Source organism: Telmatherina bonti (assembly GCF_933228915.1).
Source record: "Telmatherina bonti genome assembly, chromosome: 13".
NCBI lineage: Eukaryota > Metazoa > Chordata > Actinopteri > Atheriniformes > Telmatherinidae > Telmatherina > Telmatherina bonti.
The window spans coordinates 2,804,411-2,822,097 of NC_136611.1; the positions used below are offsets into that span (position 1 = coordinate 2,804,411).

A 17,687-nucleotide genomic window follows, 5' to 3' on the forward strand; every position below is an offset into this window, starting at 1 on the left:
GGTTCCAGCGGTCCGGAACTGATCCCTGGTTCAGAGGTTTCTGTAATCTCCAGACCCTGTACTGGAACCCAGACCAGACCCTGGACCGGCACCTGTACTGGAACCCGGACCAGACCTTGAACCGGAACCTGTACTGGAACCCAGACCAGACCCTGGACCGGCACCTGTACTGGAACCCGGACCAGACCTTGAACCGGAACCTGTACTGGAACGCAGACCAGACCCTGGACCGGAACCTGTACTGGAATCCGGACCAAACCCTGGACTTATTTGACGCCATCAGTAAAGTCCGGCCCAGGTGACCCGGATCCACCTTTTTGGTCTCGTACCGTTTTATGTCCGGGGTTCTAGGAGACCTTGTCTCTCCATGGTAACCTCTCTTTCTCTCGCCATGATCCAGTCTGGGGTTTCTGGATCTGGACCAACGTGTTCCTGACGGTCCGTCTGCCAAGTGGTTCTGTTGGAGCTTCTTTCTCTTCGCTGTTCTCGCCATCATCGTCATCATTTTTGTGTCTTTTTTTTTTCCATCTTCATGTTCTTCGTTTCTCCTTTGTCGTCTTCGTCCTCCGTCTTCGTCCTCCTTCGTCTTTGTCGTCTTCGTCCTCCTTTGTCTTCGTTGTCTTCTCCTACGTCTCTGATGTCTTTATGTTCTTCTTCGTCTCCGAGGCGTCCATGTTTTCAACGTTGGTGCACCAAACTGCAACCTTGGCGACCGACAGGCTGGAAGTCGAATCGAGCTCTGAGGGCATCGTCACCAAAACACGACCAAATAGTAAAAATAAATTTTCTTCGTAAATTCATGACAAAACACTTTATCTTACAGGAAGACAATCTTTGTGTTTCATGACTTGAGTGTGAAGCGCCGCGGGGCGCTAAAGCCACCTCGTCTCTACGCTTAGGACAACGAGACTCTGTGGGCTTCATTACGGAGAAGCAGCATGTAAATGTGAACCAGACGTTTTCCATCGTTTTACGGCAAACTGGGGCTGAAACCTCCGATCTCTCCGTCTCTGTCCATTATCTCTGTCTGAATGACTCAGTCAAATAAAAGCCCCTCGTTTGGCTGAAGGGTCCTCCGGCTGCCTCTTCAGGGCCCCCGCGGTCCACAGTGTGGGAGCAGTCAGTCCTATGTTTGCAGTAATGACGCTTGTTTGTCCAACGGCCTGTAAATCACACACGACAGAGCTGTAGCAGGAAACACTGGAGACACAGCGAGAATCACAATAACCCCGGAGATCCCACCCCCCCCGCCACCAACACGCCACACAGAGAGAAGAGCTCCAATAAATCTGCAGAACATGTTTAACGGGAACGTCCGAGCTTCATCTGCGGCCTCATTCAGCAACGGGACGAAAAATGTCCGAAAAAAAACTACTTCCGTTTCCAATGAGGGGATTGGAGTCCAGATCGGATCTGCAGAAGAGTCGGGAACCCCCGTCTCGTCTTGAGCTGAATCATCGTACCTCCATCCCGTCGGTCGGTCATCAGGAAACGCGGCTGTTCCTCCGTCTCTACGCCGGTGACACCCGGGTTTATGTCCCTGATAAGGGCTCTGATTCCCAACGTAACCCTTTTAACCGTCTGCATGAGGTCAGAATCTTCCTCATCCCGCCACGCTGGTGGATCCTCCTGCAGATCAGGGCCTTCTGGCACTGTACTGTAAACCTGCTGCCGCCATGTTGGACTGAAACTGGACTGGTTTTAAACCAGACTGGCAGACCAGTGCAGTGGTTAACCTGGAGGTTTCCAACTGGGAAAGGCCGAACATCTTCCAAGGCAGGACTTCTAAACTGGAATTCATGTCTTTATAACTGCTGCAACGCTCTTAGGGCGTTGTGGGGCGGCTGTAGCTCAGGAGGAAGAGCAGTTGTCCTTCAGCTTAAGTTGAGGGATCGATTCCAGGCTTCCCCTGAAATGCCGAAGTGTCCTAGGGCAAGACACTGAACCCCAAACTGCCCCCCGATGTGCCTATCGGGGTATGAGTGTGTAGAATGAGTGTGTGTGTGAATGGGTGAATGTGACAAGTAGTGTAAAGCGCTTTGAGTGGTCTGTATGACTAGAAAAGCGCTATAGAAGTACAAGTCCATTTACGATTTAGCGTCACCCAGACATGTTTGTCCGGTCTGCAGCAGGAGAGAGTCTGCTAACGGGAACACGTTAATCCTGCTGTTCTGGTCAGGGTCCATTTTAAATCCTTTTAAACGACGTCTGAGCTGCTCCACGGGTTCACCTCTTCCGCTTTGTTTAATTGTTTTATCTATTGTTGGAATTATTTTCTAGGGGTGGAAAAATCAAATCGAAAAATCTGGATTTTTTTTCCTTGACAATTTTAAAACCGATTTTTTGTTAAAAGAAATTGATTTTTTCCAAATCAAAATCTATGATAAATTTTTTCGTCTTTTTTTTTTTTTTTTTAATCTTTCCACTTGTCGACTTAGGCATTACAGCAGCAAAATGATGGTCTGGCTGCTGGGTTTTTTATAACCAACTGAAATCAAGAAAAATGACATACAAAAAATTTTTTTACATTTATTTTGTTTTTAATCTCCAAAAATGAGAAATATCGAAGAATTGTGAGAATCACAATTTAAATCGAATCGGCACCCAAAAAATCAGAATCGGATCAAATTGGATCAAAAGCATATCGTTACAGCCCGAATGTTTTCTGTCAGTTGTCGTCGGAAAGAGTTTTATAAATCCATTCGTCTGGCCGGACCAGGAACGCCGAGGCGGATCAGGAGGAATCCCCAAATTTTTTTTATTTCACTTAGAAAACTTTATTTGCAAACAGAAGACATACAGAACTCTCTGGGTTCCAGGAAGCGGAACCATTCCGAGTCCGAACCTCAGCGGGAACACCACTGGACCCCCCCGGGCCAGCTCCGGGCGCTCATCACTTCCCGGGACAGAAGGGGCAGGAGTTGTTCCTGCTGGACTGGAGCCACATCTGGATGCAGTCCTTGTGGATGGTGTGGGAGCAGCTCAGCTGGTGCCGGCTCTCCGGGTCCACGTGGTTCTGGCACATGAGGCAGAGCTTCCGGGCCCCGGAGGCCCCACCCACCGCGGCGGCGGGGGCTCTCTGCAGCGGGGGGGTCGGCCTCTGGATGGGCCCCGGAGGCAGAGGCCTCTGGATGGGCCCCGGGGCCGCCCTCTCGGCCTGGGACAGCTTGAAGCCCACTTGCTCCACCACGTCCTCCATGGACATCCCCGCCAGCGTACCGCGGGAACTCTTCACCTGCTGCAGCAGCGACGTCAGCTGAGCCCTGTTGCATTGTGGGAATCTGCTGCCCAGTTTCTCCAGGACTTTGTCCAGTTTCCCAGCAGACGCGGTGGGGGCTGCGGGGGGAGGGGGGGAGGGGGCCACCGGCTGAGCGGGAGGGGAGGGGGACAGGCTGGGAGGGGGGGTCACCCTCACTGGAGGTCTGACGTGGAAGTGGGGAGGGGGGGGAGGATGGAAATAGTGGGGGGGTGGGGGGTGGAAGGAGCCTCTGAAGTGGGGTTGGTGAGGAGGGGGGGGGCGCTGTCGAGGCATGTAATAGTGGGGGTGTCTCTGCGGAGGGAAGGGGTGGTTAGGGGGAGGGGCTGTGAAAGGGGGCGGAGCCAGAGACTGCATCACCTGGTTGAACCTCAGGTCCGCCTGTTGGAGGAAAAAACACGGAACTTTACTCAGGACACGCAACAAGACGAGTGTCGGGACACGCGACAAGACGCCTCTCGGGACACGCAACAAGACATGTCTCGGGACACGCAACAAGACACGTCTCGGGACACGCGTCGGGACACGGGTCGGGACACGCAACAAGACATGTCTCGGGACACGCGACAAGACACGTCTCGAGACACGCAACAAGACACGTCTCGGGACACGCGTCGGGACACGGGTCGGGACACGCAACAAGACACGTCTCGGGACACGCGACAAGACACGTCTCGAGACACGCAACAAGACACGTCTCGGGACACGCGTCGGGACACGGGTCGGGACACGCAACAAGACATGTCTCGGGACACGCGACAAGACACGTCTCGAGACACGCAACAAGACACGTCTCGGGACACGCGTCGGGACACGGGTCGGGACACGCAACAAGACACGTCTCGGGACACGGGTCGAGACACGCAACAAGACACGTCTCGGGACACGCGTCGGGACACGGGTCGGGACACGCAACAAGACACGTCTCGGGACACGCGTCGGGACACGGGTCGGGACACGCAACAAGACACGTCTCGGGACATGCGACAAGACACGTCTCGAGACACGCGTCGGGACACGGGTCGGGACACGCAACAAGACACGTCTCGAGACACGCGTCGGGACACGGGTCGGGACACGCATTGGGACACGCAACAAGACACGTCTCGGGACACGCGTCGGGACACGGGTCGGGACACGCGTCGGGACACGGGTCGGGACACGCAACAAGACATGTCTCGGGACACGCGACAAGACACGTCTCGAGACACGCAACAAGACACGTCTCGGGACACGCGTCGGGACACGCAACAAGACATGTCTCGGGACACGCGACAAGACACGTCTCGAGACACGCAACAAGACACGTCTCGGGACACGCGTCGGGACACGGGTCGGGACACGCAACAAGACACGTCTCGGGACACGCGTCGGGACACGGGTCGAGACACGCAACAAGACACGTCTCGGGACACGCGTCGGGACACGGGTCGGGACACGCAACAAGACACGTCTCGGGACACGCGTCGGGACACGGGTCGGGACACGCAACAAGACACGTCTCGGGACATGCGACAAGACACGTCTCGAGACACGCGTCGGGACACGGGTCGGGACACGCAACAAGACACGTCTCGAGACACGCGTCGGGACACGGGTCGGGACACGCAACAAGACACGTCTCGAGACACGCGTCGGGACACGGGTCGGGACACGCAACAAGACACGTCTCGGGACACGCGTCGGGACACGGGTCGGGACACGCGTCGGGACACGGGTCGGGACACGCGTCGGGACACGGGTCGGGACACGGGTCGGGACACGCGTCGGGACACGGGTCGGGACACGGGTCGGGACACGCGTCGGGACACGGGTCGGGACACGCAACAAGACACGTCTCGGGACACGCGTCGGGACACGGGTCGGGACACGGGTCGGGACACGCAACAAGACATGTCTCGGGACACGCGTCGGGACACGCATTGGGACACGCGTCGGGACACGCATTGGGACACGCAACAAGACACGTCTCGGGACACGCGACAAGACGCGTCTCGGGACACGCGACAAGACGCGTCTCGGGACACGCGACAAGACGCGTCTCGGGACACGTGTCGGGACACGCGACAAGACGCGTCTCGGGACACGCGACAAGACGCGTCTCGGGACACGCAACAAGACGCGTCTCGGGACACGCAACAAGACACGTCTCGGGACACGCAACAAGACACGTCTCGGGACACGGGTCGGGACACGCGACAAGACACGTCTCGGGACACGCGACAAGACGCGTCTCGGGACACGCGACAAGACGCGTCTCGGGACACGCAACAAGACGCGTCTCGGGACACGCAACAAGACACGGGTCGGGACACGCAACAAGACACGTCTCGGGACACGCAACAAGACACGTCTCGGGACACGGGTCGGGACACGCGACAAGACACGTCTCGGGACACGCAACAAGACACGTCTCGGGACACGCAACAAGACACGTCTCGGGACACGGGTCGGGACACGCAACAAGACACGTCTCGGGACACGCGACAAGACACGTCTCGGGACACGCAACAAGACACGTCTCGGGACACGGGTCGGGACACGCAACAAGACACGTCTCGGGACACGCGACAAGACACGTCTCGGGACACGCAACAAGACACGGGTCAGGACACGCATGGTCAGCTACAGACAACACAACGACATGCTAAGGTCGTCGTTTATCTACAACTGAAAAATTTTCCAGAAGCTTTTCTGGCTTTCCTGCTCCAAAACACCTGGTTCCGACTAAATGGACCCAACAACCTATGAAGTTCTGCACAATGACTGGTTGATTAATCAGGCGTGTTGGAGCAGGGAAAACCTTCAGGACATCGGGCTTGGAGGACTGGATCCGGACAACAAACGGAACAGATTCAGGCCTGGACCTGAGTCGAATCCAGACCGGGACCGGGACCCAGACCTGAACCAAATCCAGACTAGGAGCAGATCCAGACCCGAACCGGATCCAGACCTGACGCGGATTATCTCACCATGGGAACCTGCGGAAGAGTCGGGACGTTGATCCGGGGCAGAGACTCCAACTCCCGACCCTGCTGCAGCTGCTGCAGAACCTCCTGGAAGCGGTTCTGGAGCTCGGCTCGGCTCTTCCGAACCAGACCTTCCTTCTTCTCCCAGTTGAGCTTCTCGTCGTGGAACTGGTGAGGAAACTCCACCTGGAGAGCGTTCAGGTACTGGGACACCTGCAACGAGCCAAGACCGCACCGATCACATTTCTGACACCTGATTGGCTGCCAGGTGGGAAACTGAGCCGTGATTGGTCGTACCTCCTTCAGCCAGGCCTCGATGCGACTCATGGCGTTGTCTCGCTGCTTCTCCACGGCGACGATCTCATCCTTCAGAGCCTGAAGCTGGGCCTCCTGCGCCTCCTTCCTCACCTTCTCCATCTCCTGCTTCAGCTCCTCCAGCTCCTCCCTCCACCTCCTCTGCTCCTCACTCTGCTCCTCGGTGAACGCCGCCATCCTCCGCTCGCTCTCCTCCGACTCCTTGGCCAACCTGAAGGCAGGAAGAGGAAGTAACTTTCTGGTTCTGGTGAAGTCCAGGTGTGCCCCCCCCCCCCCCCGCCCCCTCACCTGCTCCTCTCCTCCTCCGCTCTGCTCCTCTCTGATGTCATTTCCAGTTTCTTGCTCTGGAAGTTCTTCCTGGAGGCCTTGCTGTTGTTCAGCTGCAGTTTGACCCGAAGAGACTCCAGTTTCTCCAGGAGAGCCTGAAAACACACCGCTGAGTCCGGGTCCAGAACCGCCCCCGCCAGAACCGCCCCGCCCCCCACTCACCTGGTGCTGCCGAGTGGCGTCCTCCTTCTTCTTCTGCAGCTGCTGCTTGTGCTTCTCCTGAACCTCCGTTGCCTCCTGCTGCTTCTTCACCAGACGACCGTGCTCCTCCTGCAGGCTGCAGATCAGCTCCAGCATGACCGCCGCCTCCTTCTCCCAGTCTGGCTGCGTGTTGGCGCCGCACTCGGTCCGGTTGTTGTCCGTCTGGACAGCCTGATCCTGGATCTGGTTCTGGACCTGGTCCTGGATCTGGTTCTGGACCTGGTCTGGCAAGAGAGGTGAGCAAATTAGTAGTTTTGATATTTAAAAACAAAACTATTAAAAAAATAAAAATTGAAAAATTTTAGAAATAAAAAAAATTCCCTCCATGAGCCGTCACCTTATCGTGGTGGAGGGGTTTGTGTGTCATGAAGCTATGTTGTCGGGGGCTTTATGCCCCTGGTAGGGTCACCATGGCAAACAGGTGTCTAGGGGAGGGACCAGACCAAGTACGGCTCAAAGACCTCTATGAAGACCACAAACCTGGGCATAAATGTTCCCTTGCCCGGACGCGGGTTACCGGGGCCCCCCTCTGGAGCCAGGCCTGGAGGTGGGGTACGAGAGCGAGCGTCTGGTGGCCGGGCCTTCGCCCCTGGGGCCCGGTCGGGCTCAGCCCGAAAGGGTTACATGGGCCCCACCTCCCGTGGGCTCACCATCTGCGGGAGGAGCCGTAGGGGTCGGGTGCAATGTGAGCTGGGCGGCAGCAAGGGGCGGGGACCCTGGCGGTCCGATCCCCGGCTGCAGAAGCTGGCTCTAGGGACGTGGAACGTCACCTCTCTGGTCGGGAAGGAGCCTGAGCTTGTGCGTGAGGTTGAGCGGTTCCGGCTAGATATAGTTGGACTCACCTCGACGCATGGCTTGGGCTCTGGAACCAGTACCCTCGAGAAGGGCTGGACCTTCTTCCACTCTGGAGTTGCTCATGGTGAGAGGCACCGAGCAGGTGTGGGCATTCTCATCAGCCCCCAGCTTGGTGCCTGCACGTTGGGGTTTACCCCGGTGGATGAAAGGGTAGTTTCCCTCCGCCTCCGGGTGGGGGGACGGGTCCTGACTGTTGTCTGTGCTTATGCACCGAACAGCAGTTCAGAGTACCCACCCTTTCTGGGGTCCTTGGAGGGAGTGCTGGAGGGTGCTCCTTCTGGGGACTCCATTGTTCTGCTGGGGGACTTCAATGCTCACGTGGGCAATGACAGTGAGACCTGGAGGGGAGTGATTGGGAGGCATGGCCCCCCCCCTCTGAACCCAAATGGTGTTTTGTTATTGGACTTCTGTGCTCGTCATGGATTGTCTATAACGAACACCATGTTCCAACATAAGAGTGTCCATATGTACACCTGGCATCAGGATTCCCTGGGCCGCAGTTTGATGATCGATTTTGTAGTCGTATCATCAGACCTGCGGCCACATGCCTTGGACACTCGGGTGAAGACGGGGCGGAGCTTCAACTGATCACCACCTGGTGGTGAGTTGGCTCAGATGGTGGGGGAGGAAGCCGGTCAGATCTGGCAGGCCCAAACGTGTTGTGAGGGTCTGCTGGGAACGTCTGGCTGAGTCCCCCGTCAGAGCGAGCTTCAACTCCCACCTTCAGCAGAGCTTCAACCATGTCCCGAGTGAGGCGGGGGACATTGAGTCCGAATGGGCTGTGTTCCGTGGCTCTATTGCTGAGGCGGCCAGCCGGAGCTGTGGCTGCAAGGTCGTTGGTGCCTGTCGTGGCGGTAATCCCAGGACTCGTTGGTGGACACCAGCAGTGAGGGATGCCGTCAAGCTGAAGAAGGAGTCCTATCGGGCCTTCTTGGCCTGTGGGACTCTGGAGGCAGCTGATGGGGACCGACAGGCTAAGCGGCATGCGGCGATGGGGAGCTGCTGACCTCAACTCGGGACGTTGTGGGTCTGTGGAGGGAATACTTCGAAGACCTCCTCAATCCTACCAACACGTCTTACTATGAGGAAGCAGAGCTAGGGGACTCAGGGGTGGACTCTCCTATTTCTGGAGCTGAAGTCGCTGAGGTAGTTAACACGCTGTGGGGCTGGACTGGCAGACTGGGGTGGTGGTCCCCCTTTTTTAAGAAGGGGGACCGGAGGGTGTGTTCCAACTACAGAGGAATCACACTCCTCAGCCTCCCTGGTAAGGTCTATTCAGGGGTCCTGGAGAGGAGGGTCCATCGGATAGTTGAATCTCGGATTGAGGAGGAGCAGTGTGGTTTTTGTCCTGGTCGCGGAACAGTGGACCAGCTCTATACCCTCTTTGGGGTCCTGGAGGGGGCATGGGAGTTTGCCCAACCAGTCTACATGTGCTTTGTGGACCTGGAGAAGGCGTTTGACCGTGTCCCTCGGGGGCTCCTGTGGGGGGTACTCCGGGGGTATGGGGTACCGGACCCCCTTGTACGAGCTGTCCAGTCCCTGTACGACAGGTGTCAGAGCTTGGTCTCCATTGCCGGTAGTAAGTCGGATTTGTTTATCACCGATTCTGTTCATAACTTATATGGACAGAATTTCTAGGTGCAGCCGAGGTGTTGAGGGGATCCGGCTTGGTGGCCTCAGGATTGGGTCCCTGCTTTTTGCAGATGACGTGGTCCTGTTAGGTTCATCTGGTCGTGATCTCCAGCTCTCACTTGAGCGATTCGCGGCCGAGTGTGAAGCGGCTGGGATGAGAATCAGCACCTCCAAATCTGAGACCATGGTCCTCAGCCGGAATAGGGTGGATTGCCCTCTCCGGGTCGGGAGTCAGGTCCTGCCTCAAGTGGAGGAGTTTAAATATCTCGGGGTCTTGTTCACGAGTGAGGGAAGGATGGAGCGTGAGATGGACAGACGGATCGGTGTGGCGCCTGCAGAAGGAGGAGAAGGTGAAGAATGAGCTGAGCCAGAAGGCGAAGCTCTCGATTTACCAGTCAATCTACGTTCCTACCCTCACCTATGGTCATGAGCTGTGGGTCGTGACCGAAAGGAGATCTCGTATACAGGCGGCTGAAATGAGTTTCCTCTGCAGGGTGGCCGGGCTCTCCCTTAGAGATAGGGTGAGGAGCTCGGTCATCCGGGAGGAGATCAGAGTAGAGCCGCTGCTCCTCCACATCGAGAGGAACCAGTTGAGGTGGCTCGGGCATCTGGTCAGGATGCCTCCTGGACGCCTCCCCGTTGGGAAGTCCCAGGACACACTGGAGGGATTATATCTCTCGGCTGGCCTGGGAACGCCTCGGGATCCCCCCGCAGAGTTGGCAAATGTGGCTGGGGAGAGGGAAGTCTGGGCTGCCCTCCTTAGGCTGCTGCCCCCGCGACCCGACCCCGGATAAGCGGTATGAAGATGAAGATAAAAAAAATTCAATAATATATTTTTATGAATGAAAAAATTGTAAATCTTTCTGGACGGATGGAAGACAAACACGCTGCGTCATGGAATGTTGAGGCGGAACAGTGGCACAGCGAGGCGACTCCAGACCTGCAGATGCAGGTTTGATTCCCACAGCGGCCGTCACTTCGGGTTCTAATCAGCTGCCAGTCTTGCTCCGACTCCAGCCGACCACCTACAGGAAGTGGAGTACTAAGTCCGTTGTGGGGTGATAGGCGGACCTGGAGGGAAGAAACTTGTTCCATCCGGACCACCAGGACCTGGTCCATCCAAACCACCGGGAGCTGGTCCATCTGGTCCACCAGGACCTGGTCCATCCAAACCACCGGGAACTAGTCCACCAGGACCGCCGGGGCCTGGTGAAGCTCCATGTCTTTTTGTGAAACACGTTTTTTTTTTTTTTTAAAAGTCCAATTTGTGTGAGTTGCAGCGTGAGACGATCCTGGTCCTGAACCCCAAATCGGACCGAGACGAGCGGTTCACGCAGACATTCCAGTGTGTGGCGCGCGTGCGCAGAAGGCAGAAGTAAACCGTTGAAATGAGACAGGAGGCCGCGCTTTTCGCGCATAACGTAGTTTGTCCATTCAGAGACACCGTAGCAACATGGCGACCATGAAACATTAAAATGAACATTTGTTTCTAAAAAATGACCGAAGTTATTCATCTGAGCTTCTAAAATAACTACAAACAAACAGAAATATCATTTATACACATTATAATGAAGAAAAATCACATCTGATAAAACATTTTTGTCAACAGTTTTTTCTTCAGGAACTTTTACCACAAATAACTCGAAAATAACAAAATTCCACTTTTATCCCGTTAAAATCAGCAGTTTACCTTCCACCGACATCTTGGCTAGCTCCATGTCTATGTCCAGATCCAGATCTTCATCACTTAGAAACTGAACTTTGAACTTTTTTTCCTCAGAATCTACGCTAGCCGCTCCATTAGCATCCATGCTAACAGATCAAAATTAAACTTCAGGTTTTCTCACGCGACATTCACGCGGACTGCTAGCGAACTGCGATTACAGAAAGAGTTTTGAAGGTTCATAAAAACTTTCTGAAAAACGTTTATTTTATATTTGATGCCTTTAAACTCCGTTAGCAGTTTGTCGGAAACCGGAAGTGTATCTTTTATTATGATCCGACTGAAACACGTGATCCTCCATGCAGGTCGGGAACAAAGATCGTTTATTAAACCAGTTGGTTCCTTATGACAAAATTAGGGTGATTAATGAAGGAGAAATATAATTGTTTGAAGATTGAACGCACAACAGATAAAAATTAGCTCTAGTAAACAGACCTTCGGAGATATTTTCAAGATAACAGAACAGGAACAATCTAATGCTGTGTAAAGTGAGTTCAGAGATAACTTGTTTAAACTCTTAAAGATCTGCAAAAACAGACAATGTGAAAATAATCTGCAGACTCCACCTCTCAGTTCCTCCAGCAAAAGAAATATATATATATATATATATATATATATATATATATATATATATATATATATATATATATATATATATATATATATACATATATATATACCCACCCTTTCTGGAGTATATATATATATATATATATATATATATATATATATATATATATATATATATATATATATATATATATACTACTGCATGAGGAGTTGGGAGCAGTGGGTGAGGGAGGAGTTTTTTGGGGTTTTTTTAATAACAAAAAAATAAAATAAAATATATATATATATATATATATATATATATATATATATATATATATATATATATATATATATATATATATAGTTCATATGTATATAGTGTATATAATATGTATATGCATAACTAAAACCATGAGGTTAATGCCTGAAGTATTTCAAAGTACATTGTTTAAAGTATAATATGTACATCAGTATATAAATTCTGTGTAATAGTAAATAACTCTTGTCATTATGGTAATTTAATTATTTTTTACTGTTCAGTATTGAGTAAATTCCCTGTTGCGTGATTTCAAGACGGAGTGAAACCTCTTGTTTCTTTCGGCTCCTCTCTGACAGCCAGCTCGTGGGTCACATGACTGAACCGGGAACCACCTGACTCCCTGCTCCTCTTCCTCCTCCTGTCAGTTCACCGTTTCCTGGCTGTTTCGGTGCGTGTGTGTGCGTGTGTTTGCGTGTCTTTTAGCTTGGAAGCCCGCAGTGACGACGCGAACATGGCGGACGCAGCCAGGGACCCTCCGCCCGAGCTCAGCGGCTTCCAGGAGGTGGAGGCCGGGGAGGACCTGCTCCCAGCGGGCACACAGGAGGTGAGCATGATGAAGAGGAGGTGAGGATGGTGAAGAAAGGGAGCAGGGCGTGATGCCTTCACATGTCAACAGAGGAAAACTTGGGAGGAGAAATTCTCTGAATGAGGTTTGGTGCGCGTGGAAGCTTCACGTGCCACCTTTAGTCACATGAATGTTGCGTGTAAAAAAACACGGCAAGGTGGCCTTCAGAGCCGCGGGTCCACGAGCCGAAGAGGGTCGATGTAAAAAAGGTGTGTTTCCGTGCAGTCAGGTGACTGTCACACAGGTGCGGGTGGTGCGTTCATGGAACAGCGGAAAAACGCCTTCACGGTCATTTCCAACAGAAAAAGTGTTTTATGTTTTAACTAATTTCATTCAATAGTTAAATACTTTCAATTTAGTTTTAAAATACCTTAAATATGGGCAAAAATGGATTTAATTTATTCATTAACAGCTGCTTGTTTTTGCTCGTGTTTAGAAAATCCAAAATCATCCAGAAGAGTTAATGCAACATTAAAAATAGAGATGATTAATTCATTTAGATGCTGTGTGTGTGTGCGCGCGCGCGCGCGCGTGTAAAAACACATTGAAAAAGTAGTAGCAAGAGCTCAACTAATTCCAGTTTCTAACAAACCATCTGAACAGAAACTTTAAATCTTCATGTTTGCTCTATAAAAAATAAGGTTTTTATTTATTTATTTATTTTTTTTTAAATTTTTTAACTACCCGTTCAGTATAAAACATGTTTTTACCTCTGTCTAGGAGGTTTTGTTTTACCCAGAGTTATTCTGATAAGTTAAAGTTCTGGACGGATTGCCATAAAATTTTCAGGACTAGTTGGAAATGTGAAAAGGAAGAACTGGTTTCATGTTGGTGCTGATCCGGATCACCGTTTGGATCCAGGAACTTTAGAAAGGATTCTTTAACATTGTGATTTATGCCATTTTCGGCATAATGCACAAAACTCCAACCAAAACGGTTGAAGCACTGAGGATGCAGGACACGCTTCCAACAGGCTGTAAAACATCTGGAAGTCTGATCCAGGTCGAGGAATCAGTCCGGATTCTATGATCCAGGATATGAAAACATGCCTTTGGGATTTTTATCACAGGAAGAGAAGAAATAATCAGAACATGAGGAGAACCGCAGCGCTTGGCGGAGGTTTCTGCTTTCCAAGAGCTTGTCTAGTTTTGATCTTTATCTTAAATTTTCCACTTTCAGTCCTAAAACACTTTTATTCAGACGCCGTCCCACGAAGAGGGAAAATAATCCCAACTTCAAACCAAATCGTAGTTAAATTATTTTATTGATTCAATATTATCTGGTCCAGCACCAGAGGAACAAAACCAAATAAAAAAATGGATCATTTCCTTCCTCTGTGAGGATCAATGCGTGGTCGTCATGGTAACAGGAGGCATAGCCAGCAGTCCGTTTCACTGCCGATTGTCAGAGCAGGTTTTTGTTTCAGGCCAGACTCTGAGTTTAGTTCAATTGTAGGTATTAAAGATGATTTGATCCAGATCTGAGGGTCAAATCCATCAAATCTTTCTTTATCTGTTGCCATGGTGATCATGTCAGGATTTAATCATAATCGGAATAAAAGTTCTGTTAAAATAAAAGTGTCTGACAGCCAATACCTGAAACGGGTCCAAAAATATGGCCGTCCTTCCTAGTTCTGTTTCTGATATATTTCTCCTCTCATTTTTTCACAACAGCAGCTAGCTTCAGGATTAGCTTTCTTTACTTTTACCCAGCAGTAGTTAAAAGCTAGCTTCAGGGTTAGCTTTCTTTACTTTTACCCAGCAGTAGTTAAAAGCTAGCTTCAGGGTTAGCTTTCTTTACTTTTACCCAGCAGTAGTTAACAACTAGCTTCAGAATTAGCTTCCTTCACTTTTACCCAGCAGTAGTTAACAACTAGCTTCAGAATTAGCTTTCTTTACTTTTACCCAGCAGTAGTTAAAAGCTAGCTTCAGAATTAGCTTTCTTTACTTTTACCCAGCAGTAGTTAACAGCTAGCTTCAGAATTAGCTTTCTTTACTTTTACCCAGCAGTAGTTAAAAGCTAGCTTCAGGGTTAGCTTTCTTTACTTTTACCCAGCAGTAGTTAAAAGCTAGCTTCAGGATTAGCTTCCTTCACTTTTACCCAGCAGTAGTTAACAACTAGCTTCAGAATTAGCTTTCTTTACTTTTACCCAGCAGTAGTTAAAAGCTAGCTTCAGGGTTAGCTTTCTTTACTTTTACCCAGCAGTAGTTAAAAGCTAGCTTCAGGATTAGCTTCCTTCACTTTTACCCAGCAGTAGTTAACAACTAGCTTCAGAATTAGCTTTCTTTGCTTTTACCCAGCAGCAGTTAACAGCATCTAGCTTCAGGATTAGCTTCCTTCACTTTACCCAGCAGTGGTTAGCAGCAGCTAGCTTCAGGATTAGCTTCCTTTACTTTACCCAGCAGTGGTTAGCAACAGATAGCTTCAGGATTGGCTTTCCCCCACTTTCCCCAGCAGTGGTTAGCAGTTAGCTTCAGGATTAGCTTCCTTTGCGTTACCCAGCGGCGGTTAGCAGTAGCGAGCTTCAGGATTAGCTTCCTTTACTTTATCCAGCAGTGGTTAGCAGCAGCTAGCTTCAGGATTAGCTTCCTGTACTTGACCCAGCAGCGGTTAGCAGCAGCTAGCTTCAGGATTAGCTTCCTGTACTTGACCCAGCAGCGGTTAGCAGCAGCTAGCTTCAGGATTAGCTTCCTGTACTTGACCCAGCAGCGGTTAGCAGCAGCTAGCTTCAGGATTAGCTTCCTTCACTTCACCCAGCTGGTGAAAGCTTGTTAAACCTTCCTGCGTGTGTTCACTTTGCTGAGTCAGGAGAAAGGAAACTGCTCGTTTTCATCACTCATTTCCTCTTCTGTCCTCCGTCCTCTTCTTTTCTGTCCCCTCAGCTAAAATCCCTCCATCTTCCTGTACAGGTGTGTTTTCATTCAGCGTTTGTTCTTCCCGCTGACCTGAGAAACCTCCACCTGCTGCCCAGATTCGCTCCACATTTTTACAGCTTTTACATTTCTTGTTCACTCGTAGAAACTGTCATAAAGAAAAGGAACGAATGGAAAGAATAATCTAGAATCGTTATAAACGAATACTTCCTGCAGCGTCTTAAAACATCCAGATTTTCATCTAAGGTCTTTATTTTAGGCAAGTTTTCATCCCTTTGCTGCGTTTCTGGTTGCACCAAATGGGGGAAAATGGACGCCTCAAAAACACCCCACCAGTTAGCATCCACAAATATTTATAAGAGGAAAATCACGTCGTCATGACAACACAAGCTGATTGAGGTGATTATGATCATTAAACCAAGTTTTGATGCGATTTTTCACAAACGAACCGCAGCTACGTGATCATAAGAAACAAGTCGCTGCTGTTTACATGAGAAACTTAACGGAAAACAAAATAAACAATTTTATTAACGACAACGATGGTCCCGCAGCCATCTTTAAATGTGGGATTTCGGGGTTGTCTGCGAGTTACGAGTTCTCAGCTCAGAACTCGGTTTATCAGAGGTCGGTTTAATTTCTGACACAATTTTCTTGGAAATCAGGGTTTTGAGGTTAACGTGTGAAACCCGTCTTCTTACATCGTGACCAAGCGACATATTCCACTAGTGGCTAGCCACGTGGCGCTAGCCACTTGACGCTAACCGCGTGACGCTTGGCGCTTGCTCTGACCTTTTTTATGAAACGATACTTCTTCCCACAAACGACTGGATGAAACGCCGGTGCCTCTTTTGACCTAAAATTCCAGATTTTGTCGCCTGTTTTTGTGAAAAGATTGAACCTTATTTGGTTCAGTTTCACATCTACATAATTGTGTTGTTTGATTTACATTTTATTTATATTTATTATTATTGATGTAATAAAAGTTGATAGTGAGAAGAATTATAGAATAATTATTGTTGAAAACCTAAAGATTATGTTAAAAATGGACTTGAATTTATAAACATTTAAAATCATTTCATTGAAATTTATAATTTATTTATCAACATGTTATATATATATATATTTAAATCACAATATTTATTTGTTGATAATGTATTTAAATAGATTGATATCCAATAATTTTTTGTGCATATATATTAAATATTGTATGTTTTATTGTATATATTTCTGTTTTTTAAGTCTTTTTTACTTGTTCTGTTTTTTTGTTTATATTTTGATTTGTGTTTTTCAGCTTCTGATGCATAAAATCAGCAAACATATAATTTGGGGAAAATAAATAGAACTTTTTATTTTAAATGGATATACGTGTACGTTTCCATGTGTGAAATAATCCTGAAGTTTACTTTGTCTTTGGAGTGAATCCTTCATGAAGCCTTTTTATCTGCCTTACGGGACCTTCCAGAAGCTTCACCTTTTTGACAGCTCGGCGTGAGCTTCCTGTGACGATGCGAGTCGGCCATCCTGCTCGGCGACTGGATGTGACCGCCGTCTGCCTCCATGTTTCTGCTGATGCATCACTTTTCAGCTGCACGCTTCCTGCACACAGGAAGTTCTGCAGTTCAACAGGAAGCTGAAACATCTTCTTCTCTGGAATATGACGAGTCCGCGGGGCCACCGTGCAGACCAGGACGTCGCTCAGCACAGTCAACCGACTTTTAAACATCAAACTTATTTCATTCTGAGATAAAAAAGGACTTTTAATTAATCCTCTGTTGTATGAATTATAAAATAAAAAAAAGCATCACATTTTTAGACATTTTCCTTCTGCACACGTGCAGTTTTCTTTACTTTTATTCTTATTTTAACTTATTTAGTTTTAGTATGTATTTTTAGAAAACATTTAAATATGTTTTAATATTCATGTAAAATAAATATTTACATATTTTAAAATCATAATTATAGAAATATTGTATAAAAATTATTTAATGTGTTGATACGGTAAAAATATTCAATAAAAATATTGATATTTATGTTTATTATATTTTTATGAACAACAGCTGAGTCTTTTCCTGGAAAACTTTCTTTTATTTTATAATTTAT

General features: G+C 49.3%; 2 protein-coding genes across 2 annotated transcripts in view; one reads left to right on the plus strand and one right to left on the minus strand.

The window, feature by feature from the left end:
* Positions 1-2,633: 2,633 nt before the first annotated feature.
* Positions 2,634-11,541, minus strand: rnf214 (ring finger protein 214). The gene is made up of 6 exons (XM_079250971.1): positions 11,246-11,541; positions 7,030-7,292; positions 6,829-6,962; positions 6,523-6,751; positions 6,229-6,438; positions 2,634-3,637 (listed from the first exon to the last, which is right to left on the minus strand). Exons 1-6 carry the CDS (start codon positions 11,364-11,366, stop codon positions 2,894-2,896), a joined length of 1,701 nt encoding a protein of 566 aa, XP_079107097.1. The 5' UTR covers positions 11,367-11,541; the 3' UTR covers positions 2,634-2,893.
* A 985-nt stretch (positions 11,542-12,526) lies between these two features.
* Positions 12,527-17,687, plus strand: part of snx2 (sorting nexin 2) — a 41,800-nt gene continuing 36,639 nt past the window's right edge. The window contains exon 1 of the mRNA XM_079251838.1: positions 12,527-12,693. Coding sequence (XP_079107964.1) covers positions 12,601-12,693 — 93 coding nt within the window. The 5' untranslated portion in view covers positions 12,527-12,600. The remainder of the gene's footprint in view (positions 12,694-17,687) is intronic.